Genomic DNA, 27,420 nt, shown 5'->3' with positions numbered 1-27,420 from the left:
TTTTCAGAGAAGAGATCTTCTCAGCTTCAACAACAACAGGTTCTGATGTTAGAACCTGTTCCTCATTATCTGACTCATCTCTCAGAATAATTCTCCTTCTCTTCTGTTGAGACTGAGGTACTATCTTAGTCCTCTTGGGTATTGAAGATGAAAGCTTCACTGGATGTTCTGAAGGTTGAGGTTGAGATGACTGTGTTGGTTTGTAATATGTCCTGATGGAGGGTTGAGTTGGTTGAGGTTGAGAAGTTTGAGGTGTTTATGTAGTTGTGGTAGGTGCGGATGAAGATTGGGTTGGTTTTGATGAGTTGGTGGGTTGGACATCAGGATAGACCGATGTATATGCTTGTGGATCAACATTTACCAAGATCTGTTTTAATGACTGAGGAATCTGTAAGGGTCTCTGCACTTGTTTCTTATTGTCAGCATTTAACAAATCATTAAAAGCCCTTTTTGCAAGCTTAAAGGGTGGAATTAAATCACTATCTAGTTGGGGTTCATCAGCACAATAAAAAGTATATATAAGCTGACAGAATCTAGCAAATTATACTACATTCCTATCCTCTGTCATCCTATCCCCTATGAAACCTAGCACAGCACTTGTAAAATCAAAATGAGTTTGATGAATAAGGGCATACCCGATTTGCTGACTCATGATGGGAATAACATCAAAGTTGGAGCATTTATTGGCGAATGCCTTAGTGATACAATCAAAAAAAAGCTCCATTCCTTTTTGATATTTGATCTTTTCAGTTGACCCAGCTTTCCCAAACTTTTCTCATAGCCCAGACTGGCCATAAGCTACTGTAAAACAGGATCCTCCACTATTGAGAATGTACAACCTTCAGGTAAATGGAGAGCTTTACGAACTGCTCCAGGAGTAACAACATGCTCGACATCTCCTGATGTGAAAACAATGCTTGGAGTACCAGTAGCACCACCATTATCAAAAAGCCCGGTTCGCCAAAATGTCAGCACTTGTTTGGTTGAAATAGTTTGAGGTTGGGTCAAAGCATACCCAATCTCACTATTGGCTAATAAATCTTGCACAAAGTGCAGATCTGGTGGAGCTTTAGCCTTGTTCAGGATTGCAGCATAGTTATTTGGTACAAACTTGGCTCCATCAATAATTAAATCCTTGGGCGCCATAAAAAATAAGTGAGAAATTTGTTTGCCTGAAAGGTGTTTGATGAAAAGTCTGTATAGAAAGCCGTCAGAAAATGTGAGAAAATAAGAAAAAGAGAGAGAGTGAATAGAATAGATATGTGAATAAAAGATTTGAAAATCTTTTACTCTTTTACTTAGACAACCCACGTGATAGCAGTTATTGAGAAGTGGAACAGACCTTTACACCTGTCAGCCATGCAGCAGTTAAGGAAAAAGTTAATGGGCACGGTAAATAAGTAATGATTACATTGCACGTTCAGTTTTTTTTAAAAAAACTGTTCCCACTAAAACAAATGATTATTACTGCTTTATCTCACATAATCCAATATTCTGAAAAATATAATCGTTCAAGTATTGACTTAAAAATAAACCAAGTAAATAAATACTGTCACGTCAGCATCAGAACTTGATTATTATCATAATTTAAAAGTCATCAGAATATGGCTCCTTTACTCGAAAAGTGAATGTTTAATTCTGTAATTCTTCACACAAATACTGATATGGTTTCATCAGAACTTAATCATCAGAACTTCCATCAGAACTTGTCCTCGGAATTTATGCAACTGACACTTAAACTGTTCATCTGAAACAACATTTATCACCACAGTAATTTTCATCATTCATATGGAGTGTATGTGTGTGCAATAAGCTAAATATCAGACCAAGAGTAAAGTCTGATTCACTTCAGTACATCTTAGAAATAAAGCATAACTAAGAACTTTGCTCAAAATCTGTCATTATTCTGAAGTCTACTATTGAATGAGTTCATGCATGAGTCCACCTCAACTGTTCTATGCTCATTTTTTGCATCTTTTGAAATTTCTTTTTATAGTGGCTTCTCAGTGTAAGTGAGTCACGACTGCTTATCAGAATTTATGTTGTTATCAGAGTATTTCTCCAGTAATCAGAGAATGTCAAAAGTCAACAAGAAAATTTTATTTTACTTTTCTAATGCATATTACTTAATACCAGCAATGCACTTGGGTCTTCCCTTCCACATTTTTACTCTAGATCTCAAAGGAGTACCTGATATTTATTTCTTTTTCTTTTTCTTGTGATAAGTGAGGTTTATCAGCACTTAGTACATCCATAAGATTTACCAACATCAGAACTTAACAGATAAGAAGCACTATTCTAGTTTTTGACTTAGTAATAAGATACACAAAGTAAACCTAACTAAGCTCAATATCAGAATTTGCTTGTGTTAAGAGAGTTCCACATAAATAATTACTTTAAACATGGGATCATTAGTATATTTAAGACTACTAGGTCAGCATCTAGCACAATTATCCTCATTGAATTGAATAGTCACAGAAACATTCATATCACTATCAGAGTTTAGAAATTCACATCAGACAACAATTAGCACTTAGAAAATTTCAATTTAAGCACAGAATACACAAAGATAGTAATATCTGTAAATACTGATCATAAAGTCTGATGTATTAGAACATAAACTAAGCAGATTTAGAGAAAGAACCTGAAACCATTCCAAGTTCATTTACCAATCTTGTAAAAGTAGCTTCACACAGTGGTTATGTGAAGATATCTGCTAGTTGTTGATCTGTTGGAACAAAATGCAATTCCATTGTACCTTCATCCACATGTTCCCTTATGAAGTGGTACCTTATGCTGATGTGCTTTGTCATTGAGTGTTGAACTGGATTACCTGTCATAGCAACAACACTTTGATTATCACAGTAAATAGGGATTTTGGAATATGTTAACCCATAATCCAGTAACTGATTCTTCATCCAAAGAATCTGTGCACAAGAGCTTCCTGCAGCAATGTATTCTACTTCTGCAGTTGATGTGGAAATTGACTTTTGTTTCTTGCTAAACCAAGAAACCAATCTGCCTCCAAGAAATTGGTAGCTTCCACTTCTGCTTTTCCTGTCAATTTTGCATCCTGCAAAATCTGCATCTGAGTAACCTATTAGCTTAAAGTCTGATTCCCTAGGATACCACAATCCTAGATCAGCTGTACCCTTAAGGTACTTGAAAATTCTTTTTACAGCTGTTAAGTGAGGTTCTCTTGGATCTACTTGAAATCTTGCACAAAGACAGGTAGCATACATGATATCAGGTCTACTTGCAGTTAGATAGAGTAGTGAGCCAATCATACCTCTGTAATCAGTAATATCTACTGATGTACCAGTATCCTTATCCAATTTTGTTGCAGTGGCCATAGGAGTGGATGCACTTGAACAGTCTTGCATTCCAAATTTCTTCAATAAATTTCTGGTGTACTTAGATTGGCAAATAAAAGTCCCTTCTTCATTTTGCTTGACTTGAAGACCCAGAAAATAGCTAAGTTCTCCCATCATACTCATTTGATATCTTGACTACATTAGCTCGGCAAACCTTTTACAAAGTCTGTCATTTGTAGAACCAAAAATGATATCATCAACATATATCTGCACCAAAAGTAAGTCATTTCCATGGTTGAGATAAAATAATGTTTTGTCAATAGTCCCTCTGTTAAATCCACTTTCCAGAAGAAACTGAGCTAATGTCTCAGACCATGCTCTTGGAGCTTGCTTAAGGCCATGAAGTGCTTCATCAAGTATGTAGACATGATGAGGATATTTTGAATCTACAAAACCTGGAGGTTGTTCAACATATACTTCTTCTTCTGATTCTCCATTAAGAAAAGCACTTTTTACATCCATTTGAAAGACTATAAACTTTTTGTGAGCAGCATAAGCCAAAAATATTCTTATAGCTTCCAATCTAGCAACTGGTGCAAATGTTTCATCATAATCAATTCCCTCATGTTGAGAGTATCCTTTTGCAACCAGCCTTGCTTTATTCCTTGTAATTATGCCATCACTATCAATTTTGTTTCTGAACACCCATTTTGTACCAACAACAGATCTGTTCTTTGGTCTTGGCACTAGGGGTCTAGACTTTATTTCTTTTAAATTCGTTTAACTCTTCCTGCATTGCTTGCACCCAATCAGCATCTTGAAGAGCTTCTTCCACTTTCTTTGGTTCAATCTGAGAAAGAAAAGAATGATAGAGACATTCATTTGATGTTGATGTTCTAGTTCTAATACCTGCTTCAGGATCTCCAATAATCAAGTCATGTGTATGTGCTTTAGTCCACTTCCTTGCAGATGGAAGGTTATCTCTAGAACTGGATGCTCCCCCATGATCCATGCTATCTCCATCAACATTTTCTGATGTTCCCCTTGAAATTATGCTCTCTAAACTGGATCCTTCAGAATTTGAGTTTCCAGAATTATCAGAATTTGGCCCATCAGAACTTGATGAATCAGAATTTGAGTTTCCAGAATTATCAGAACTTGGCCCATCAGAACTTGATGAACCAGAACTTGAAGCACCTGTTCTAGGTTCTGATGCTTCTTGAGATGTGGTTATATCTTCAATATGCTCCCCCTGTACATGTGCATTTTCCTTTGGCATAGTCACCACAGTTTTAATAACATCAGAGTTTAACCCATCAGAGTTTACAGTATCAGGATTTAGACTGTCAGGATCTACAGAGTCAGAATTTAAAACTTTATTCTCAAATCTCAGCTGATCATGATCATTAAAATCTTCAAGTCCTGTAATCTTCTTATCATCAAAAGAGACATTGATAGATTCCATGACAACCCTTATTCTTAAATTGTAGACTCTGAAAGCTTTTGTGGAAAGTGGATATCCAACAAAAATTCCTTCATCGGCTTTTAGATCAAATTTGGATAACTGTTCAGGATGAGTCTTAAGAACAAAACACTTGCATCCAAATACATGAAAATACTTCAGATTTGGTTTCTTTTTCTTCACCATCTCATATAGTGTCTTTCCATGCTTGTTGATAAGTGTTGCATTCTGAGTAAAACAAGCAGTCTGCATAGCTTCGGCCCAAAAGTAGGTTGGTAACTTTGCTTCATCAAGCATAGTTCATGCAGCTTCAATAAGAGTTCTATTCTTTCTTTCAACAACTCCATTTTGCTGTGGAGTTATAGGAGCAGAGAATTCCTGCTTGATTCCATGGTCTTTGCAGAACCCTTCCATAATCAAATTCTTGAACTCAGTTCCATTATCACTTCTTATGATTTTCACAGAGTCTTTAACCAATTTATCCAGTTGTTTGACATGATCAATAAAGATAGATACAGTATTACTTTTTGTGTGCAAGAAATACACCCATGTGTATCTGGTGAACTCATCCACTATGACCATAGCATATTTCTTCTTTGCAATAGACATAACATTCAATGGACTAAATAGATTGACATGTAGAAGGTGATAAGGCTCAAGAATTGAAGATTCAGTCTTGCTCTTGAATGAAGATTTTCTTTGTTTTTCCTTTTGACATGAATCACAAAGACCATCAAGAGCAAATACTGATTTTGGCAGTCCTCTCACAAGATCTTTCTTGACTAGTTCATTTATATTGCTAAAATTTAAATGAAAGAGTTTCTTGTGCCAATCCCAGCTTTCTTCAATTGATGCTCTACTTAACAGGCAGATTGCAGAACCATCAGAACTTGTTGAAAGCTTGGCTTCATAAATGTTACCATGCCTGTATCCCTTCAGAACAACTTTGCCTGTAGATTTGCTTACAACTTCACAGTGTTCTTCAAAGAAATCCACATGATAACCTCTGTCACAGATTTGAATAACACTCAGTAGATTGTGTTTAAGTCCTGAGACTAGAGCTGCTTTTTCAATGATGACATTCCCAAGATTGATAATGCTAACTTTACAGTATCAGACTTTGCATCAGAACTTACACTAAAAGGAATAATGCTAACTTTCTTTAAAGAAGGTTTTATTTGATAATAATCATAGTATAAACTATGATATTCCTTACAAGTATAAATGGAATGCCATAAACTACCACAATGAAAATAAGGATTCTGTGGCCTATATCTAACAGGCTGACTCTTAACTCCTGATTTTGAAGGTAAGGAGTTTATGTTCTTATTCTTCCTGCAAAAAGAAGCCAGATGGTTAGAATTTCCACATTTATAATATTTCTTTCTAGGAGCATTAGGAACAGGCTCATAATCATTGCTTTTATTCACACCTACCTTTCCATTCATTTTTCCTCGGTGGCTTTACCTTGTTTACATTCTTAACATCTTTCAGCTTATGCTTAAGCTGCTTCTTTGTCATTAAGCCTATGTTAACTTCAGTTGGCTTATCCTGTTTTGGTTTGTCAGGAGTTAATTTCTCTTCAACTTCTGATTTATCAATATCAGACTTTACAGCTACAAACTTAACAGGATTTACCTTTGGCTTTTGTTTAACAACTATAGGCTCAATTTCTACAGTTCCTTTATTATTCTTATCATCTCCATAACCTAAGCCCTCTTTCCAGTTTCCACTACTTAACAAATTATGAGTTGTTCTGCCAGAGTTAGTCCAAGTCCTGATAATATCTCTTTCCTTTTCTAACTCAGTTTTTAGAGATTCATTCATTTTAAGCACTTCATCTCTAACATAGAAAGCATAATCTCTATCTTTCTGAGTTTGATGGAACATAACTAACTCTTTTTCTAAATAATCATTCCTCTTTTTATAAGTAAGATTTTCAGAAGTTAATCTTTCACATGTTAAAGTTTGAACTCTATAACTAATGAACATGGTTTTAAGTTATCTTCTTAACTCAGTAATATCATCAGTATGAAAAGCATAAGTTATTTGAGGTACCTTTAACTCAGCAGCTTCAGAACTGTTATCAGTATTTGCCATCAAGGCATAGTTCACCTCACTTTCACAATCTGAAGTGTCTGTCCAGCTTTTCTTCTTTGTGACAAGAACCTTGCCTTTGTCACTTTTTCCTTTCTTACAATCAGGAGATATGTGGCCTTTCTCACCACAGTTGTAGCATTTGACATTTGAGTAATCTCCTCTGTCAGACTTTCTTCATTTGCCTTTAGATTTTCTGAAACCTTTCTTATCAAAACTTGCACCTTTCCTGGAAAACTTTTTTCCCCTTCTGAATTTCCTATATGCAATCTTTGTGATTCCTTTCACCATAAGAGCACACAGCTTCATCATTTCTTCATCAGGGTCCATCTCAGATAGACTTTCAGTTTCTGAATCCTCATCACTATCAGAAGTTGATGACTCAGTATCAGACTTTGTGATGAGAGCCTTTCCTTTGCCTTTCTTTGAGATAGCCACTTTAGGGGATTCCTCCTCAGCCTTAAGAGCAACTGTCCTTGACTTTCTCCCATGCCTCTTGCTTCTTTGATCCATCTCAAGTTCATGAGTCTTGAGCATACCATAAATTTCATCAAGAATAGTTTCATCAAGAGCATAGTTGTCTCTTATATTTGTGGCCTTCAAATCCCAACTTTTAGGAAGAGCTAAAAGGAATTTGAGATTAGTATCTTCAAGATCATATACCTTATCCACCAGTGACAGATCATTCAAGAGTTTGACAAATCTATCATATAAACCAGTTAATGACTCATCAGGTTTTGAGTCAAAGTGCTCATACTCTTGAGTGAGTATAGTCATCATGTTCTTCTTAATTGAATCAGTTCCCTAGCATTTTGTCTCCAAGGCATCCCATATCTCCTTTGCAGTCTTGCAATTAATTACCCTGTTTGACATGACATTATCAATGGCACTGTGCAGCAAATGTCTTACCTTTGCATCATTTGCAATAGATGAGATATCTTCAGCTGTATATTCACTTTTCTCCTTTGGTACAGTTTGTGCTGGCTGATCTGCAACTACAACAGAGAGCTTGGTTGGCTTATGTGGTCCTTCATTAATTCTATCAAGGTATTCTGGATCTGTAGCTTCCAGAAACATAGACATCCGCACCTTTCATATGGGATACTCAGAAGGTTTCAGTATGGGAACCCTAATAGTCTCATATCGATTATGGATTTTAGTCTTTGGAGTTTCTTCAATTCTGGTGGGCTTGGTTGGAGTTTGTGCTTCTTCAGACATGATTGTTTTTGGATCTTTACTGTATGTATGTTAACAGATTGCTCTGATACCACTTATTAGGTCACACACACTATAGAAGGGGGTTGAATACAATATTTACTACAATCAAATCGAATATAAGAACTCAAGTAACATAACACAGATTTTATTCAACACAATAAACTCTGTTACAAAGAACTGTTCTCTCTCAGTGACGAAAAAATTATCACGAGAGCTGCTAGGGTTACAATGAATAATAATCTCGATTAAGATAACACATATAGTGTAAGTCCTATGTCTGTGTTTATATACTACACAGTTACAAGATAATCTTCTAATTGATATCGAATATAATTCTGCTTCCTAATATATATCAACTAGTTATCTTTTCTTCCAAGTATTCTATTCTTCATAGAATTCTTCTCCATGCATATCTCTTCTTATGTTTGTCTTGATCTTCTTTCCTTTCAATCAGCCGCCTTCCTTATCTGAACGTCTCTTTAAGTCCTGATATTATCTCCTGATAAATATCTCCTGATAACTTAAGTTCTGACAACTTAAATTTTGATATCTTAAGTCCTGACTTCAGTATAAGTACTGATTTCCAGTTAAGTACTGATTTGTCCTGTTAAGTAAGATCTGAAAACTAAACACAAATCATATTAGACATGACATAACAAATATATCTAACACTTAATTTCATTTTCATTTTCGCCGTCGGCTCCGCTTATGGATTCTACGATTTCTAATCGCGCGATCTCGGCTCCGATATTTTTATAAAATTAAAAAATTATTATTTTCACTTGAAATTTTTATGTCAGTTAGGAAACTAAATATAATACTTTCTGTAAAAATTTCATGATTTATAAACCTTCTTAAGTCGATCCTTTATATTTTCAAAGTTCGTAATTCGCAGCAGTTTTTGTTGCGTAACTCACTTTTAGTAAAACGGCCATAACTTTTGATCCGTAAATCGGAATAAAGCGATTCAAGTGCCTAAATGATCCTCATAACATTGTATATAATAATAAAGGGTTATTTTTCAAGAAACTACAGTTTACATCTTCGAGACTTTCTGCAGAAACTTAAAGTTACGTTTTGTTCGTTTTAACGAGATTACGGTTACGATCGGAGTTTCGTTTATGTCTTAAATCTTTATTCTACCACCAACAATCAACATATCATCATCAACATGCTAACTCCTCTCAAGAACATCATATTCTTGAGGCAACAACAATCAACCTTAAATCTACTTAACTAAATATCAAGATTACCACAATACTCCCACCAAAACTATGTTTACAACTACATACTTAAAGGATCTTGAACTTAAATCTTAAATAAAGTTGGGTCAAAGATTTTTACCTTTCTTGAGAGATTGATATATGTTCTTGATGTTGGTGAAGTCTGGGTAGTGCTTAGTATGGTTTTTGGAACCTAAAACAACCATTAAAATCAAGAAACCAAAGAAGAGTTACTATTCATACTATTCATTGTCAACTTTCTTGATTTTATTTCACCCATCAAACCTTGATAAAAAGAGATCAAAGATTTATCTTACCTTAGTTTGGTTGTTAGGAAGCTTGAGAATTAATGGGAGGATTTATCCATGGCTAGAGCTTGAAGGTTTGATTTTGATTTCTTTGTTTAAAGAAAAGGGCCGAGTGGGTGTTCTTGGGAGAAAAAGAGAGAAAATTTTTGTTGCTTCTTGGTTGCTTCTTGGAATAATGCAAGTGATAGCTTGTGATATCTTATATTGATTTTTATTCTCTAGTTTATATCCTAGTATTTGATTCTTGTTGCAAATCTTGGGGACAAATCCAACTAGCTTCCTAGTTTACAAGCTAAGCTAGTTAGTTTAGCCATTCAGCTTACGATTCTCTTAGCCTTGGTTGATCATCCTATATCTCTAGCTCACTATTTGATAAAGTAACCATGGTTACTTTCTTACCATGGTTAGTTAGTGTGTTACGTTTATTTAATCGTTTACGCGTTCGCTCGATCGCTTAAACATTTTCGTAATACTTCCTCGTAAATGGTTCGCAACGTAATTCCTTTCGTATTTATTCCTTATGTTTTGAATTATCATACTTGGATATAAATTCGTAGGGTTTCAAATTCATAATTATATTGTGATTCCCGTAATCCTCGATGATTTGTAAATATGGTCGTTTTTCAAAGTTCGTTTTCTTCGAAAACTATTAGCGTTTATATACACTCATTTGGTACGTATAATCATAATATCGACTCCGAAACTCATTTTCTCATGCACTACATAGTGTGGGCTAAAATGTTTTTCCCGTCCGTCAAGGTTACTATTCATTAAATATTTTACAAGGTCTCAAAAATTCGAGTTATTACATTATTTTTTACATATGACCTAAATACCATTTGCAGTCTAACAATTAGTTGTATCGTATTTACTATAACTCGCCTCTTATTTTTATTTGATTTAACCGTTTTTATCTCATTATTTTTTCATTTTGTTCGTATAGATTTTGAAGGTCAAAACTAATGGGACACAAATAGATGTGACAAACTCATTATCGCAAAGTAAGAAAACCTTATTTCAATTATCGGCTTCAACCATAAGAGAAAAATACTTCAGTTAAGATTACTTGACAATTTTACAGACTCAAGAAATATCATTGCAAAATATATAAAATTGCAAATCAATGAAATCTTGGGATTGTCAAAGTGACTTAGTCTTGTTATGTGAAACAATGTCTTGCACAACAATTAGTATGCAACAATTGTATTAATGGTGAAAGTAATATTTGGTTTACTATTAGTTATTTTCTTTTAGTGAACATTGATACTCGCTTTTATTCAATAATAATTGTAGCTATTTAATTAATTTTGTGTATTTTTTAAAACCTTATCATCGCAAACTCATCATAGTTTGTAGGCTGCTTACTGAAAAATACTTAAGTCTAGTCTTTGACAATTTTACAGACTCAAGAAACATCATTACAAAATACATAAAATTGCAAGTCAACTACATTTTGGGATTGTCAAAGTGGCTTAGTCTTGTTATGTGAAGCAATGTCTTGCACAACAATTAGTATGCAATAATTGTATTAATAGTGAAAGTAATATTTGGTTTACTATTAGTTATTTTCTTTTAATGAACATTGATACTCGCTTTTATTCAATAATAATTGTAGTTATTTAATTAATTTCATTTATTTTTTAAAACTACTAATAATCTAAATTATAACTTATAATATTGTTGTTAGGAGGATTTGATCCTTGGTTTTTGGTGGAATAGGCTAAGTAAAGAAATTTTTAATGATAGTTTTTAAAACTACTAAAAATGTAATTCTTTTGACAAGATGTAAATATATTAGTTCAATAACTCATGTCGGATACAATTTTTGACATTAACTGGAACAGACCTCTAATCAAAACTACAATCAGGATACATATGAGACACTTGAGCAAGTTTATGTGCCGACATATTCGCAGACCGCTTAATAAAATACAACTTAAGGTTGTTATATTGTCGAACTAGTCCCCTGCTATCATCACTCACTTTTCCTAGTATTGACCTCATAGGAACTGCACTTATGATTAGTTGAATGACCACCAAACAATCAGTTTCAATCGTGGAAGTATGCCACTCCATGTCCTTAGCTCAACTTAGAGCTTCTTTAAACCATGATTGCCTCTGCCAAGGTTGGATTCATGACCTCTAAGAAAGTTATTGACTTGGCTAAAACTAAGTGCCTATCATGATTTCTAGCAATGAGACTGATTTCTAAAGTCTTTTGTTCTTTAAAACCTACTGTGTCCATCGTAATATTTACTTCATTATGTTGTGGTTTTGCCCAATATGTAGCACCATCTCATAGAACAGGAGGACTAAGAGGTGCACCAGAAACTTGAATCTAAACACCTGTCCACTGTAAAAGATATTCCCATGCTTTTGCAACAATTCTCATAGCTGACCATCGCTTTTTCTTCCTTACAAGGTCATTTTTAGACCTCCAGATTGACCAACATAAGGTGATGATCCTCGCTTTGTTGTTATTTGATTGCCCTGGCCAATTTCTCTCTAACCTAATCGGCAACTCCATATTACTCTCCATGTTAAGTCCTAGGTTGAAGATTTTCCAGCACAAAGAAGCTGCTTTACAGTGTACTACAACGTGAGAAATAGTCTCAATACCTTTATTGCAAACTAGACATACATTATTCACTTGCACATGCTTAGTTTACAGTCGAACCATTGTCGGTAAACATTACGTTATAACCCTCCAAAGTAAGTTTAAAACTGTTGGAATTAATATTATTATTTATTTCAATATTAGTTTGATTCAAAAGAAAATTAGTATTTATAAGTGTGAGTCTTTTCATTTAAGGCTTTTCACTTGTATGACCTTTGGTATTTGAGACATTTCACTTTGAGACCTTTTAGATTTCATCTCCCCCTCATCATTATTTGTGACCAATGACCTTTCAACTATCTTGGAGTTACAAATTTTCCCTCCTATAAAAGGAGATCTATACCTCTCTTTTTAGATAGACAACCAAAAATGTATTCTCATACTATATACACATATTTTGGGCAATGATCAAAAGGTGTTCTCTATCTGTCTCCCTGTACTACACCAGTGAGGCGGATGTCGTGTAACGCTGGAGGTTGATTGTCATGAGTCCGTGTGTACGTAGCGGGGCAAATTCAACTTTAGCGCATTGATTAATTTCACTCCACGACTTTTATTCAGATAAATAATCCTAATTTTTATTTTTTATCATAGATTCTTTTGTTATTATTAATTTTATCATTCGATGAAGAATGCTCATCATTTTGACCACATGAATAAGAGTTTTAGCCTTATATTTCTTGAGATATATGGTCGAGATCTCGAACATATTGATTTTTGAACTTTTAAAAAATATTTCATCTATTTGTTGATTTATAATCTCCGACTTAGGCATTATTTTTCTTTCTCGTATAATGTTAAGTTATTATAATTTGTTTAATGATTGGTCTACCGTTGTGACTCAATAACCTTTTCTAACATTTTAAAGTTAAATTATGTGTTTGTTAAAGGGATTTATATCAACATATCGAGATTGAGGTTCAATGAATATTATATTGTTAAGACGATCTATATCATATCAATAATGTGATAGTTTTAATAATATGCTTTGTTGATAATATACTCGAGAAGGGTTGGACATCTTGCTAGAATTACGCTTAACTTAAGTGTGTAGTTTTTTACTTCTCTTTATTTATATGTCATCTTTTTACGATACACTTGCAATGTATATCGTAAAGTTATATGTGATATTTCGGTATATTCAGACATACTTTATTAAATATTTGAGGCGTAGTGTTGAAAATTTTGTGGCTCTATTTTTTTAAGGAGTAGTGGTGAACATAAACTATAAATGATGTATATAATGGTGTGTTAGTCTTGTATTTGTTCACAATATTGTGATGTATTGCACAACTGTAAAGTTCATGCTTATTTGATTTTTAAATGACAATATATCTGCAAGACAATTACATGAGTAATATATCTTGTAAAGTAATAAAAAAAATTAAAAAAATATCTTTTTTGTGGCAAGAGAAATAAGAGTATGAGAATTTTAACCAAAATTTAATTTTTTTTAGAGTTTATAATTTTGATGCCCATTCTATTTCACTGTAAGGGTTTACAAATATGTCAATATTAATTAATTGTGCAATCTTTTTCGTGTCTCATGTAATAGTCATTTGCGTTAGATGGATGATTGAGATGCTTGGACATGAATTATTTTTTAAATAAGAAAAACATGAAAGACTAGTGTAGTCTTGAGGGTGTAATTTAGGGAACATTATACATGATAAGGTTTCTCATCACTCTAATTATGTAGAAAAATCTTATGAATTTGTACTACTTGTCATTATTACAACAAGTATCTCATGTGCGGTGTGTGACCCATATTTTACTAAATAATTATAAAGGCACTTCTTTATAAATTTTATCATGTCAAATTTATTGTGTTTTCATGAATTAATGTGACATAAATTTGATGATTGATATGTATTAAGATGGATATTTTGATACTAGAAAGGTGCCACATAATGAGGTTACGTGTTTTATAACTCTCCAATTAGTTTAAAAGTTTTTTCCTTCTTTAAAGTAAGTTGCTACTTGAGAATGAGAAGAATACTTCGTTAATATTTATATTTTTCACTTTATAGATGCATGTATAATATAATAACATTGTTAGTCAGAATGATTGAGTTACATGCATATTGTTGGAGAGAAATTATATTTATAATTGGTCGCAAGAACTAAGAATATACTTGAAGAAAAGAGCTAGGCGATGTGAATTGAGGTTGATAATAATCTACGTTTATGAGAAAGAGAATATAGACACCCAAGGCATGCCATAGTGCGTAAATCTGATCAGTAGTAATGTGATATCACTCGAGTATATAAAGTAAAAGGGGAATATTGTCGATCCTCTTTAGAAAGGTCTTTGTCAAATATTTTTGCTAGAGTTGGCACAAAACACGTTTAAACCTTATCGTGGAGTAAATTGTGTTAAATCACAAAGTGCTGATGATGACCTTTGGATGGTGCTAAGAGTTAGAACAAATGGAATGGCTTTAAAGCCTATGTGGAGTGAATTATGATAGATACCAATTTTAGAAATTTCTAAGTTCAATGGGTCAAACTAAATCATAAAAGAACTCATGTTTTACTACCACCATTCCAATATAATGAAAATGTGTAGTATTTTTTTATTGTCATATGTGTTAGGTTGAGCTAATGCTCTTAATAAGTTCATAGCCTTGTAATAGGTGGTTTGCGACAATACAAACTTGATGAACTTACCTATATGAATCTGGGGGCTACGCCCAACTCCCTATGAGATCCTGTAGGCTAAGGACTCTAGAGCATTCATGAATATCCAGCTAAAAATGTGGGGCATCTTATAACATAAATTGTTAAAGGCATTATCAAGGTTAATGTCATGCAAGAACACCTTTTGATCTGAGAAAGGTTTTAGTACGTATATATATCTTCACTAACTGCTATAAAAGGTTCAAGAATCTTTTTCACCTAATATGGTTGTGTGACATATATGTATGCACGGGGTATCAATTCAATTCCACAACACATTAATACTTACAAAACTGATTATCCATTGTCCATAAAACTTTCCTTATTACACCAACTACATTTTCTTTTGTATCATGTGGGGGATTGTTGGAATTAATATTATTATTTATTCCAATATTAGTTTGATTCAAAAAATAATTAATATTTATAAGTGTGAGTCTTTTTATTTAAGACTTTTCACTTGTATGACCTTTGGTATTTAAGACATTTCACTTTGAAACCTTTTAGATTTCACCTCCCCCTCATCATTATTTGTGACTGATGACCTTTCAACTATCTTGGAGTTACAAATTTTCCCTCCTATAAAAGGAGATCTATACCTCTCTTTTTAGATGGACAACCAAAAATGTATTCTCATACTATATACACATATTTTAGGCAATGATCAAAAGGTGTTCTTTATCTGTCTCCCTGTATTACACCAGTGAGGCAGATGTCGTGTAACGCTGGAGGTTGATTGTCATGAGTCCGTGTGTACGTAGCGGGGAAAATTCAACTTTAGAGCAGTGATTAATTTCACGCCACGACTTTTATTCAGATAAGTAATCCTAATTTTTATTTGTCATCATCAATTCTTTTGTTATTATTACTTTTATCATTCGATGAAGAATGCTCATGATGTTGACCACATGAATAAGAGTTGTAGCCTTATGTTTCTTGAGATATAAGGTCGAGATCTCGAACATATTGATTTTTGAACTTTTGAAAAATATTTCATCTATTTGTTGATTTATAATCTCTGACTTAGGCATTATTTCTCTTTCTCGTATAATGTTAAGTTAGTATAATCTGTTTAATGATTAGTCTACCGTTGTGACTCAATAACCTTTTCTAACAAAAACTTGCGGAGTCGCTTTGATATTCCACAAATTCTTCCAGAAGATGATATGATCACCAGTATTCCAGCTTCCTTTCTGGTACTGTAGAAGCTTGTACGCACTCTTAACTGGGTATTGGCCCGAGTGTTCTAGGTTCCAGCTTAACACATCTTCATCCAAGTCTTGTTCAATGATGGTGTTAACAATGTTGTGTTGATCCCTGGTATCGAAAACATCCCTGGCGATATCCAACTCTCATGATTTGGAATCCATACGAGATAACGAGGCCACTTTTTGATTTACCAGTGAGGGTGAAACAATGGTGACATAGTGATTCTTCATATAGTTCAACCAAGGCTGGTTTAGAATTTGTATGCCTTTTTCATTGTCAAGTCTCCAACACGCCACTGCAGAAATAACCCTCCCTGCTTCAAAAACACTACACCATATAAAGCTTGGGTTACTTCCCAGAGTAGCGTGAAATTTTTGTCAGCATAGTACTTGGCTTTATACAGTCGAGCCACCAAACTTTCTGGATTTGTAATAAAATGCCAGGATTGTTTCCTAAGCATAGCCAAATTAAATTCTCGTAAACATCTAAACCCTAATCCACCCTGCTTGTGCTTGGCCATTCTATCCCATGACTACCAATTTATTCTAGAGTTGTTGTTCTGAGATGAATTCTAGAAGAATTTTGCCATAAATTTTTTATATCCCGAGTAACCTCAAGGGGGAGGAGGAAAACATTTATGGCGTACGAAGGTAACATATAAGCCACCATCTTGATTAAGATTTCTTTTGTCGGTCTGGAGACATTCCTCTCATTCCAATTCTGAATATTGGCTTTTACTTTAATCTTTAAATACCCCAAATACTACACAACTATTCCTACTCAACATACTAGGGAGTCCCAAGTATTTAGAGGAATCATCTGCTTCTTTAATCTGCTCCTGGCACACCAACTCTTTGTTAACTCTTTGTTATACTCAATAACATTTACACTGAAAAACACTATTGATTTGCATATGTTCACCTTCTGCATAGTCAATAAAGAGGTAAGGAGACAAGGGGTCCTTGTCTCGGTCCTCTGCTTGGAAAAAGGGGCCAATTTCAAATTGTTATAGATGATATTATACTCCACTATTAAAACACATTGCAAAATTAAGTGAGTAAATCAGCTACCGAATCCCATTTTAAATAGAATACCTCTCAAAAAGTTTCAATCAATACCATCATAGGATTTGAACATATCCAACTTGAGAGATATATAAATGTCCTTCCCAAACTTCATCTCAAACACTTTCTTTTCCACAACCGACCAGTTTTTCAGGAAGAACGCCGGGATCATGCAATCGGGCCCCAGAGCTTTATGATCAAGATGCATATTAAAAATTGCAGTTTTTACCTCCTCTTCAGCTACTGGTTTCAGTAAATCAATATTTTATTGATCAGATATAGTTTTCGGAAATGTCTAAAGATTACAATTAGCCGTAGCACGACAAGACATCATATTCTGTGACGTGATAACTACCAGCTTTGAAGCCAAACAAAAAGCTTGAGAATGACTTTTCGCAACTCCACTTCAGACTTTTTAGATTCTACCATACCAACATCTACTAGATGATGCAGTAAACAATGACCACAACTTGCAGGGAAATTTCCTTGTGAAGTTCCGAGACGCGCCCGGGGATAGTTAAGAACTTGGACCACGAATTACACAACACTTGAGTGCCCCTACAACAATAATTACTCAACCACAAAACTGTAAACAATTTCCCCGGAAATCGGATATTTGAGAGTCTTAGACTGGAACTTGAGACCGTTGGGTCAAAAAGAGCTCTCGTGCAATATTAAGTTATTAATTAAAATGACTGAAATCTTAAAATGTTAAGAGGCCTAATATGTACATCATTGAAGAGTTCGGACCTGGAACATACTGCAACACTAGGCAATGCACAAAAACCCTGGTAAACTATCAAGTTAGCAAAGAGCAACTCTCCTAAAGTCCTACAAACTTAAAGATGTTGAGAAAATAGCTTAAAAGTATTATAATTTGTTAGTTGCTTGCCTGGAACATACAACATTGAGAGAGCAACATATGCACAACACCACTTTGCAGGCTCTCTCACTGTCTCTCTGAATTTTTTCACCCCTGTGGCTCTGTAGTCTAGTACAGGGGGCACAGCTCTCTTCTATAGGTTACAAAGAGGCTAAGGGTTCGAATATAAGGGGATGCTCGGGTGTGTGAGTTTTTGAATTCATGCAAATAACCATTACTCTAAAAAAACTTTTAAAGTGCAGAACAGTTAACTATTTACAACTTGGATTATTGCTACAAGACTATAGAACAACTTCCAAATCTAGCTTCTGCGGCTGCGGAGCTGTGAAACGGTCTACTAATAGATCCAGAGCTTCTTTCATCCACCACTGCTGACAAACCTTTTTAGCATCAGAGGCACTCATCTATATGGAAAACAAAACATTGCTCATAAGCTCATAAATGTTGTTAATTGTTATACAAAACAAACTCCAGTACAAGAAAATAGCACCACAAAGTATTTGAGTATTCAAACTTACCCATTCTCTACTACGGATGTCTTTCTCTGGCCACAAATCCAGTAGTTCCTCAACACATAAAGGAAACATGTGTCCCTCGTGATAAACATCGTTCCCATTGCTTTTGAAAATCCACTTTCCTAATTGCTTCTGCAGTATAATGGTTATTATTGTTAGATTTGTGGAAAATATATATAGTTAACTTTGTTTGCTTGCACTTATAAATTTATATAACATGTCCCAAAAAACAAGAACTGTTAGTTCCGCTAAACTCTTCTTGATCATCCATTTTATAAAAAACTAAAATATGTAAAAGCAAATTGTTTTAAAGTTATACGTTCACATATCTGTTTAATAATTTATGTTTTGCATTTTCTTAAAAAGCACTGGCCATAGCTATGTCAACGAATGGATCTCGGACACGTAGGGTCTGTAGATATCATTGTAGGCAGGTCGCTGGAGAGCACTTCTAACATTTCCTTTCTCTTGTTCTTATATATTTGTAATATACCAAGATAAATTCTATACCAACCATGTCTCCTCAACTGATATTTGGTATTATGATAACAAATAATTCAATAACAATTAGTTTAGGTGGGAACGTCTACTTCAGTTCAAAGGCTCTAAAACTGGTTCTAGCTCTATGTAGAACTTATAACGACCTTTTTCAGGCTGAGTCTCAGCTGCCAAGGACCCTTGACTGATCACGCGGTTGTATACCGTAGCCTAGGCCTAATCTTTGCTTAAGAGCACATTTGAAGTTTATGTGACGCTTTAAAAACCGTATTAGAAATAAAAACAGAACAACCTGTCTACAAAAAAACATGTTGAAAGACAAACTAACCCCAATAATGCCTTTCACTCCAGCTTCTTCCTCTGTCTCTCGCAAAGCCGCATCCTCAATAGATTCATCCTTTTCCCAACCTCCCTAAAATAAACAAGGCAGATAATGTGAATGAAAGTTTGCGATGTTAGCAAAAGAACATGTTGGAGCCTTCCTACGATATCTTAAGGTTTTAAAGTGACCGGATACCTAACAGTCCAAATTAAGTCGTCATTAAATACAAGGTGATAGCAGAAACAGCACAGATGAGAAAGCAAGTACCTTAGGGAACAACATTCCTTTGCCTTTTCTTTGTGAACTAATCATTAATACTTCAAAATCTTTTCCATTGTCTACAACTCTATAGGGTATACATCTGCGCAGTCAGCCACACACATACGATAGAAGTTAAGTTAACAAAAACTAGCAAGACTAACACATTAAGTCGCACATTACCATTTTTCCACCTTTATATATTCTACCAAACCCAAATTACAAGTCTCATAGCAAAACGCAACTTCCCCGATAGTTTTATACATGTACAAATACCATTTTCATAGTTCAGCTATAACGTAAACGATAGCAAGCAGACACTTGACAAATATCACGTCTACAATCATTAGAAAACGAGAGACCTTAGAGGAGATGCCTTCTTTTAAGTTGAAATCACAGTTTAAAAGAGATAAACAGGAATATATTCCAAATTAATTGATCAACCAAGAAAAGACCACATGCTTGATATCAAGAACCAAGTATAATAAGAAAAATAAAAAATAAATTGAGACAAAGATAAAGTTGAGATATAACGAACCCCACGACTTGTCTACTGCCTTTATAATAACGTTGCAAATGCCTTCCATTACGAGCTTCCAAAGCTACCACCATTTCTGCTTCACTTTTTCTTGTCTTCTAAGTTGTATATCTATATATAAATGATTAGTCGCCACTTGTCCAAGTTTATCCGGAAGTTAGTTGAATTATGAGGTGGTAAGTTCCTAACACATGACCTCAGTCTCGTAAACCCTTTATACACAAACAGCTCTCTTTGTTTCTGTACTTTGTTATCTTTTTTTTTTGTTTATTTTAAATGAGAATACGAAGAAAAATGAGGGGGTAGTAGTATATGAAAACAAACGGTGACGAAGGGGAAGAGCGAGGGGGTCTTTTACACGTGTAACTGACGCGACACCTGCTGAATGCAGATTACTGCCCATCATTTTTCAGCTTTATCCTCCTAACTATATATTAAATAATTGAAAAAACTTGGCAAAAAAAAAAAAAAAAAATAATTGAAAAAACAGATTTTTTTATTAAAATGAAAAAATGACTAAATTATATGTTTGTAAATGTTTTTTCACCTAAAATATCAATTGTGATATGAGGTGTTTCAAATACCGTGAAGTATCATGATCATTAGTATCAGACATGGACATGATACTTCAGAGGAAAATAAGTATCATCTGGTACTCCTACGTCAGTGCAGTCAAAAACTGCCGAGTATGTGTTTGATATTTGGGATATATTAAAATTTTGGTGGGTATTTTGGATAATGGTTACTTAAATATGAATATTTAGGTTTTCACCCTATTAAAATTATATTATTATTGCATGTTAATTGTTCTAATATCTGCGTGCACTAATTACTCTTAATACGTTTTATTTCTTTTTTATTTTTTATCTGTGTATATTTAGTTTGGTATGAATTATATTATTATAATATTTTTATAATAATTATACCTGTTAAATATGTTTTAAACTAGTGAAACATATATTTTTGATTCAACAAGTAAAAATAAAGTATCAGATCACAAAGTAAACTAAACTTGTAATTATAAAATAAAGAAAATTTAATATCTTGGTTTTAATAGTATAGCATATATAGATTAAAAGTACATGAAAAAAATTTAAGATTCTAGTGCTAATAAGTTTTGTGAAAGGTTCACCCTGCATCTCCGGTGTTTAGAAGAAGATTCGAAGAAAATGATTATGAATCCAAACTTCGAAAAATGGATTATTAGGATGTAAATTTCGTAGGCCCAACCCAAACACGGAGTCGACTCATTCAACTTAAGAAGACCCGGTAAACGATACAAGACGTGCTTGCTTTTTATTACACAAAATTGCGGCTCCTCTTTTCTTCTAGCGTTTCTTCTGAGTTCTGACCTTGCCGTATTTGCAGGGGCGGTCAAAATTCTCGAAACGAAATGTTTGAAATTTGAAGGGTTGTGTAAATTAGGGGTGTGCATTCGGTTCGGTTAACCGAAAACCGAATCGAATAACCGAAATAATTTCTATTCGGTTAATCAAAATATGTAATTCGGTTCGATTTTCGGTAGCACATTTTTTTACAATTCGGTTATTCGGTTATTAACCGCGGTTAACCCAATAACCGAAAAAATATCTGAAATAATATAATAATAAATATTTATATATTATTATAATAAATATTAATATATATATATATATTTATACCTTTAATATATGTTATATTTATAATCACATCGTAGAAACTTTTTAATACCGAATGTATATGCAGGTTATGTATTTCATGTATTTTAAGCTCATGTTAATATTAAAATAAATAAAAATTAATTGGTGTAAATAGTTATTGAATGGTAATTTTTATTCTGATATGCTTATTATGTAAGTTTATTGGAGATCATTAACTCCTGCATGTCATGTGCAGGTACTCACCATTTATTCTTTGTATAGCATGTGTTCTATGTATCATTCATGTTGTATTGTATATAATTTTTTTTTATTCTAAAATCCTGGCTAAAAAATTATATCTATTTTTGTCATTTTTTTATGTTTCAAATAAATTTCGGTTTTCGAAATCGGTTTTCAGTTATTAACCGAAAAATTATATCGGTTCGGTTTCTAACCGAATTAAAATCGGTTCGGTTTTCGACAGGCATATTTGACATATTTCGGTTTCGGTTAATTAAAAAAAAATTCGGTTTCGGTTTCAATTTCGGTTAACTGCACAGCCCTAGTGTAAATTGTTTCTCATCAGCTCTTCGTATTGTCTAGGACAAGTTCTACAACAAAATACATGAATTTTTCATTTCTACCTTTTTTAAGTTATGAATGTTTTAAGTTAAAAGGTTATAAGTATAGATTTGCTTAACTTTTAGATTTTTTTTTGAGTTGATTGACAAGTATGGAATACATATTTTGGTTTGATTTTAATATCGAATTCTTGTATAATAATTTATCTTGAGCCGAATAGTAAATCCTCAGACTTATTTATTGGAGCAAATCTTTAGAGAAACTCACTTAGTATAGAGCCCTCCTATTTTTGACATCACAACAAATTTTCGTCTATGAAAATACACCTTCATAAAAGAGGAGAATGTAAATTTTACCTGGGCATAGAAAATTAACATTCTAGAATTAAAAAAATTTAAAAGTATTTTAATTGCTAATAACGAAATATTGAAAAATTTAACAAAATATTTGAATTGAATAATTGTCCCACCTTAAGCATTTGACAGGAATCACGGTAGTGAAATCGAGTCAATCAAATATATATAAAAGTTTGATAGCAAATCAAAATTTCAAGAAATATCGGTGCTACAAAATATATATACTTCCCTCGTTCCTCAAATTTGTTTACATTTGGATTTAATAAGTAAATTAAGAAAAATAATAAAGTAGTGGAGAAAAATTAAAAAAAAATAAGTAAAATCATAAAACCGATTAATATTTTATGTATAAAGTGGGCATAGTGGGGTAAATTTTGAATGTGCTTACTTTTTAAATTATAAAAACTTTACTACTTTTGGAAAATTTTAAAACCTAAAGAATGGGATGAGATATCCCAAAAATAAAAGTGTAAAGAAATTGTCCGGATACGGAGAGAGTATATAATATATTACAACTGTTATGGATAGAATACTAGGTTATATTTATTATGTTATTTAATACTAAGGTCCGTGAGCTCGGGGCCTTTAATGGATGCGCTTGTATTTTTTGGCTTAAATCTGTTTTCACAAGATATCTACGCACCTCTGTATGTTTACAGAATCAAGCCGAAACGTTGTTCTGAATGGAGGGATTAAAACCTTTATATAGATGTTGGACGTTCATGTATTGGACTAAGGTTATGAGACTTCATTAACAAGTTTCCGTATTTGATTGGACGTTAGAGTCCTAAAACGCATGAAGCAGATTTCTTATTGATTTAGGTGCCTTGGAGGCTACTTTTCATTGAGTTGTATCCTGGATACATTTAATGAGCTATTAATTTATCCTATTTATTAAGTACCAAATTAATAAATAATTAGAGTTTCGTGTCTCATTAATTTGGCTTAGTCAATGAAACATTAATTATGTTCATAGGCTTGTTTTAGCTCATATCATTTGCCTCCCTCCAACTTCTGCGAAATCGTATAAAGATTTCTGTAAAATCCCGTAATTTTTAAAATTCAATTAATAATAGAATAATAGAAAAATGGATTAAAATTTGATTAAGATTAGGATTTAAAAAATAAATTAGAGTAATGGGCCTAAACTTTGGATCAGATTCTAATATGTATAACTTGTAGGTTAAGATATAGGGTTTTGTAGTATTATAAATACACCATATCCGTCTTCCTCGTTTTAATCATTAAAATTCGTAGGGCTTTGTACACAAAAATCAGCAGTATTATAAAATTCATAAAAAAATTATCGTAAGTCGGATTTTGGTGATCTTGGACTTTTTGAAAAGCTCTTTTCGTTCTCTTCAACTTTCGTAATTTATGTTTTTTAAGATAACATCTTTTAGATGGTCAAAATCGAGTATTTTCAGATCTGGTCAGGTTTTGAGGTAAGTTTTCGATCGATTTTGCTAGTGTTTTCTAAACTATATGTTACGTGTGTATATTTGATTATAAAAATTTGGGTCAAGTGATGATATATTTGAAAGTATTATGTGTTAAAATATACATATTGTTGTGCATGTGTGGTGTACCAACGATAATTTTAGATCTTTGATTTGTGCCATGATTTTTGAAAATATCGAATAAAAACTTAGGACCGCAGTCACCGGATTGTAGTGACAGTTTTCAGAAAATTTAGGACCGTTATCACCGGGTTGTAGTGGTCGTGGCATGAGTTATTGATTTTTAGTTATTGTTGTTTATGTGTTATGTGTATTGTGTGTATCGAATAAGAATAAGAATAAAAATATATTTCGAAAGTATTTGTTTCGTATATCGTATCGTATAGAATGTCGTATTTTGTTATATGTGTATGTGTTACTTTGCCTTCTAGCTGGATCGATTGTTTTCTTGCTGGGTTGTATAACTCACTACTTATAATTTCAGGTTTCGTCTAAGATTTCGAGTTGGATAGCATTACTGTTCGAGGATCTTAGGATTGGAGTAGATTGACTTTTAGGCTTCCGTTAGCTGCGCTTTTGTAATAGGCACCCTTGTAATAGAATTTTGGATTAGTAAATTGTATTTTGCATTAGTTTTCGATTTAGAATTAATAGTCCGGAAGTGCGCGTCGTTACAATCTCGTAGAAGTTAAGTTTATACCTTTTTTAACTATCATTTTTAGCGTAATGTATGGAGCGACCTATATATTTACATCGATCCTTCCATTAGGATACATCCTTATGGGCCTCGTAATTTTCCCAATTTTCGGAATTTTTTTGATATCTTTTGGTATTTTTCCCAATTTTTGATAATTTATTAAAAATATTTTCTTTCAATCTAGGTATAAGAAAAAACTATTCCCAATTTTTTCTAAATTTTCATAGTTTTTTAACAATTTCCCATTTTTAACCCATTTTCTGATTAATTAAATAATCAGAAAATGGGCCTTATGGCTTCATACTTCCAAGGGGGTTATGAGACAGGGTTATAAGCATGCATAGGAGTTATGTTTCATAGACGTGGTTCAGCCCTCCTCTTCTTTGAATCCATCCTAGGGATGGGTAACCCCCGCGCAGGAGGCTAGGTTTGAAAAAAGCCTAGAAATTATGTCTTCTTGGCGTGTTTTGGTTTCACAAATACGATCATGAATCCTACGTGTGGGTTACCCATGCCTAAGATGTAATGTTTGAACCACGGCTAGGATTAATGCTTCATAGACGTTATTCATCCAAATATTCCCTTTTATCTTTTTCTTTTATAAAGAAAAAGGATCTTTGCTTCATAAATCTTAGGGGTGGGTAACCCCCGCTTAGGAGGCAATGTTTGAACCATACCTAAAATTAATGCTTCCTAGGTGTTATTCACCCAAATATTTTTCACCCCTTTTTTTATCTTTGCTTCATAAATCCTAGGTGTGGGTAACACCTACCTAGGAGGCAATATTTGTACCACGTATATGATTGATGTTTCCTGAACGTTATTCACCCAAATATTTTCTTTATAAAAGAAAAATGATCTTTACTTCATAAATCCTAGGCGGGATACCCCGCCTAGGAGGCAATGTCTGAACCATTCTTAGGGTGAATGTTTCCTAGGCATTATTCATTCAAATATTTTCCCGTTTGCTTACCTTTTACAAATTTTTAAAGATTTTTCCAAATATATTTAATTTTATGTTTTCCCTTCGAGTTTGATATAGAACTTTTTAGATCTTTCTGAAATCTTATAGAACAAAATTCAAAATTTGAATTTTATGGGCTTCCCGCCCTTGGTGATCGGCAAGCACATATATTTGGGCCCATATACCTTCTACAGCCGGTATCTGATCGGTTGTTAGAGACTATATAAGGAGTGGAGCGTGAGTTCATATCTCACACTTCACTCAAACAAAGTTACTATGCAAAAACCTTCTCTTAACTTCATCTGTTCTCTCTCCACCACGAGGCGATTTCCGGTGTTCCGCACCACCGCGAATCGCACCGCTTTTTGGGATTCCTTTGAAGATTTCGTCTGAATCTTAATCTTCTTAATCCCTTCTCCAAGCTTCTATGGGTTTCAAGCATTCATAAAAATAATACCAATGGAGGATTCAAGCTCTTCCCTTTCTCAACCTTCCTAGACTTCTTCTTGCCCAACTAGGGCTATCGAGGTAAAAAATCCCGCGTCCATGCTTCTGTAAGCTCTCTTAGGGATCTTTTAACTGCATTTGGGCAAACATTTTCTAACATGCTTCATTTAGATGCATATAATTATCCCTCTAGATATGACTCAGAAAAAGTAGGCCTAATAGCCCATATATTTGATATTTCCGTACCTTATAGGGTCGAGGCCCCCGACTCAAATGACAGGGCTTGTTACCCTAAACCTTGGGCCATTCATATTTATAAAGAAACTCTCTATGCAGGCTTTCATCTTCCCCTCATCCCTTCATATTTCATTTTTTGGTCGAAGCCCGTGTCTGTCAAACCCAACTCACCCGCAACTTTTGGTGTTTTATTCATTATTACATGGCCTAATCTTGTAAACATGGCCTGGAGCCTAATGTGTTTGTTATTCGTTACTTATTCAAGTTTGTGCATCCCCCTGATGACCAAGGTTGGGTTAAGATTGTTCATAGGACTTTGACTCGTTCTTCTTTCATTTGTGGTACTAACCCTGATTCTTATCCTGACTGGAAGAGTGAGTGGTTTTATATTTATCGAGATGTTGAGGAGAGTTGGGACTATTTTTTAAAGGCCTAACTTTTCCAAAAGTACCGATGGTTCTTTGGGGGAGTTAAAATTAAGAATAGACAAAGATGCGGCCATCAAGGCCATTATAGCTTATAATTTGCATCATTGTGCTCTCATCTTGTTAGATGGTAATTTGCAGAATTTAGGCCTTAGCGACTTAGGTCCTGAGGGTATTCCTTTTCCCTTTTGATTTCGTTGTTTATCCCATTTATCTTAAAATTTTACTAACACATGTAAATTTTTACAGCTAAAGCATCTTTGGAATCTATATTAAAGAGGATGAAGGCTCGTGCTAGCCGCGAGACAGCTGTTGGGACTCATCACGAGAAGCGGGTGCGAATTGGGAATGGCCCTTCGGTTACTGTCACAAAGCCCATGCCTACCTTCTTATCTGAGAGGCCTCTTAGCCTCTATGAAGATACTACC

General features: G+C 33.8%; 1 protein-coding gene across 1 annotated transcript; it reads right to left on the bottom strand.

Annotated features, from left to right (window-relative positions):
* Positions 1–18,048: 18,048 nt before the first annotated feature.
* On the bottom strand, positions 18,049–20,467 carry LOC141672913 (nudix hydrolase 17, mitochondrial-like). Its single transcript, XM_074479611.1, has 5 exons — positions 20,206–20,467; positions 19,677–19,770; positions 19,416–19,499; positions 18,593–18,721; positions 18,049–18,478 (listed from the first exon to the last, which is right to left on the bottom strand). Exons 1-5 carry the CDS (start codon positions 20,277–20,279, stop codon positions 18,356–18,358), a joined length of 504 nt encoding a protein of 167 aa, XP_074335712.1. The 5' UTR covers positions 20,280–20,467; the 3' UTR covers positions 18,049–18,355.
* Between the last annotated feature and the right edge of the window lie 6,953 nt (positions 20,468–27,420).

Source organism: Apium graveolens, chromosome 7 (genome assembly GCF_009905375.1).
Source record: "Apium graveolens cultivar Ventura chromosome 7, ASM990537v1, whole genome shotgun sequence".
Lineage (NCBI taxonomy): Eukaryota > Viridiplantae > Streptophyta > Magnoliopsida > Apiales > Apiaceae > Apium > Apium graveolens.
Note: the sequence above shows the minus strand (reverse complement) of the source record. Positions and strands in the feature narration are given on the sequence as shown.

What these genes read in the sequence shown, in the direction of transcription:
- LOC141672913 (XM_074479611.1), bottom strand. Translation starts at nt 20,279, where the DNA reads ATGGTGGTAGCTTTGGAAGCTCGTAATGGAAGGCATTTGCAACGTTAT. An exon ending in AAGGAATGTTGTTCCCTAAG is followed by an intron (nt 19,500 to 19,676) that starts GTACTTGCTTTC and finishes TGTTTATTTTAG; the next exon opens with GGAGGTTGGGAAAAGGATGA. An exon ending in ACATCCGTAGTAGAGAATGG is followed by an intron (nt 18,479 to 18,592) that starts GTAAGTTTGAAT and finishes TTTTCCATATAG; the next exon opens with ATGAGTGCCTCTGATGCTAA.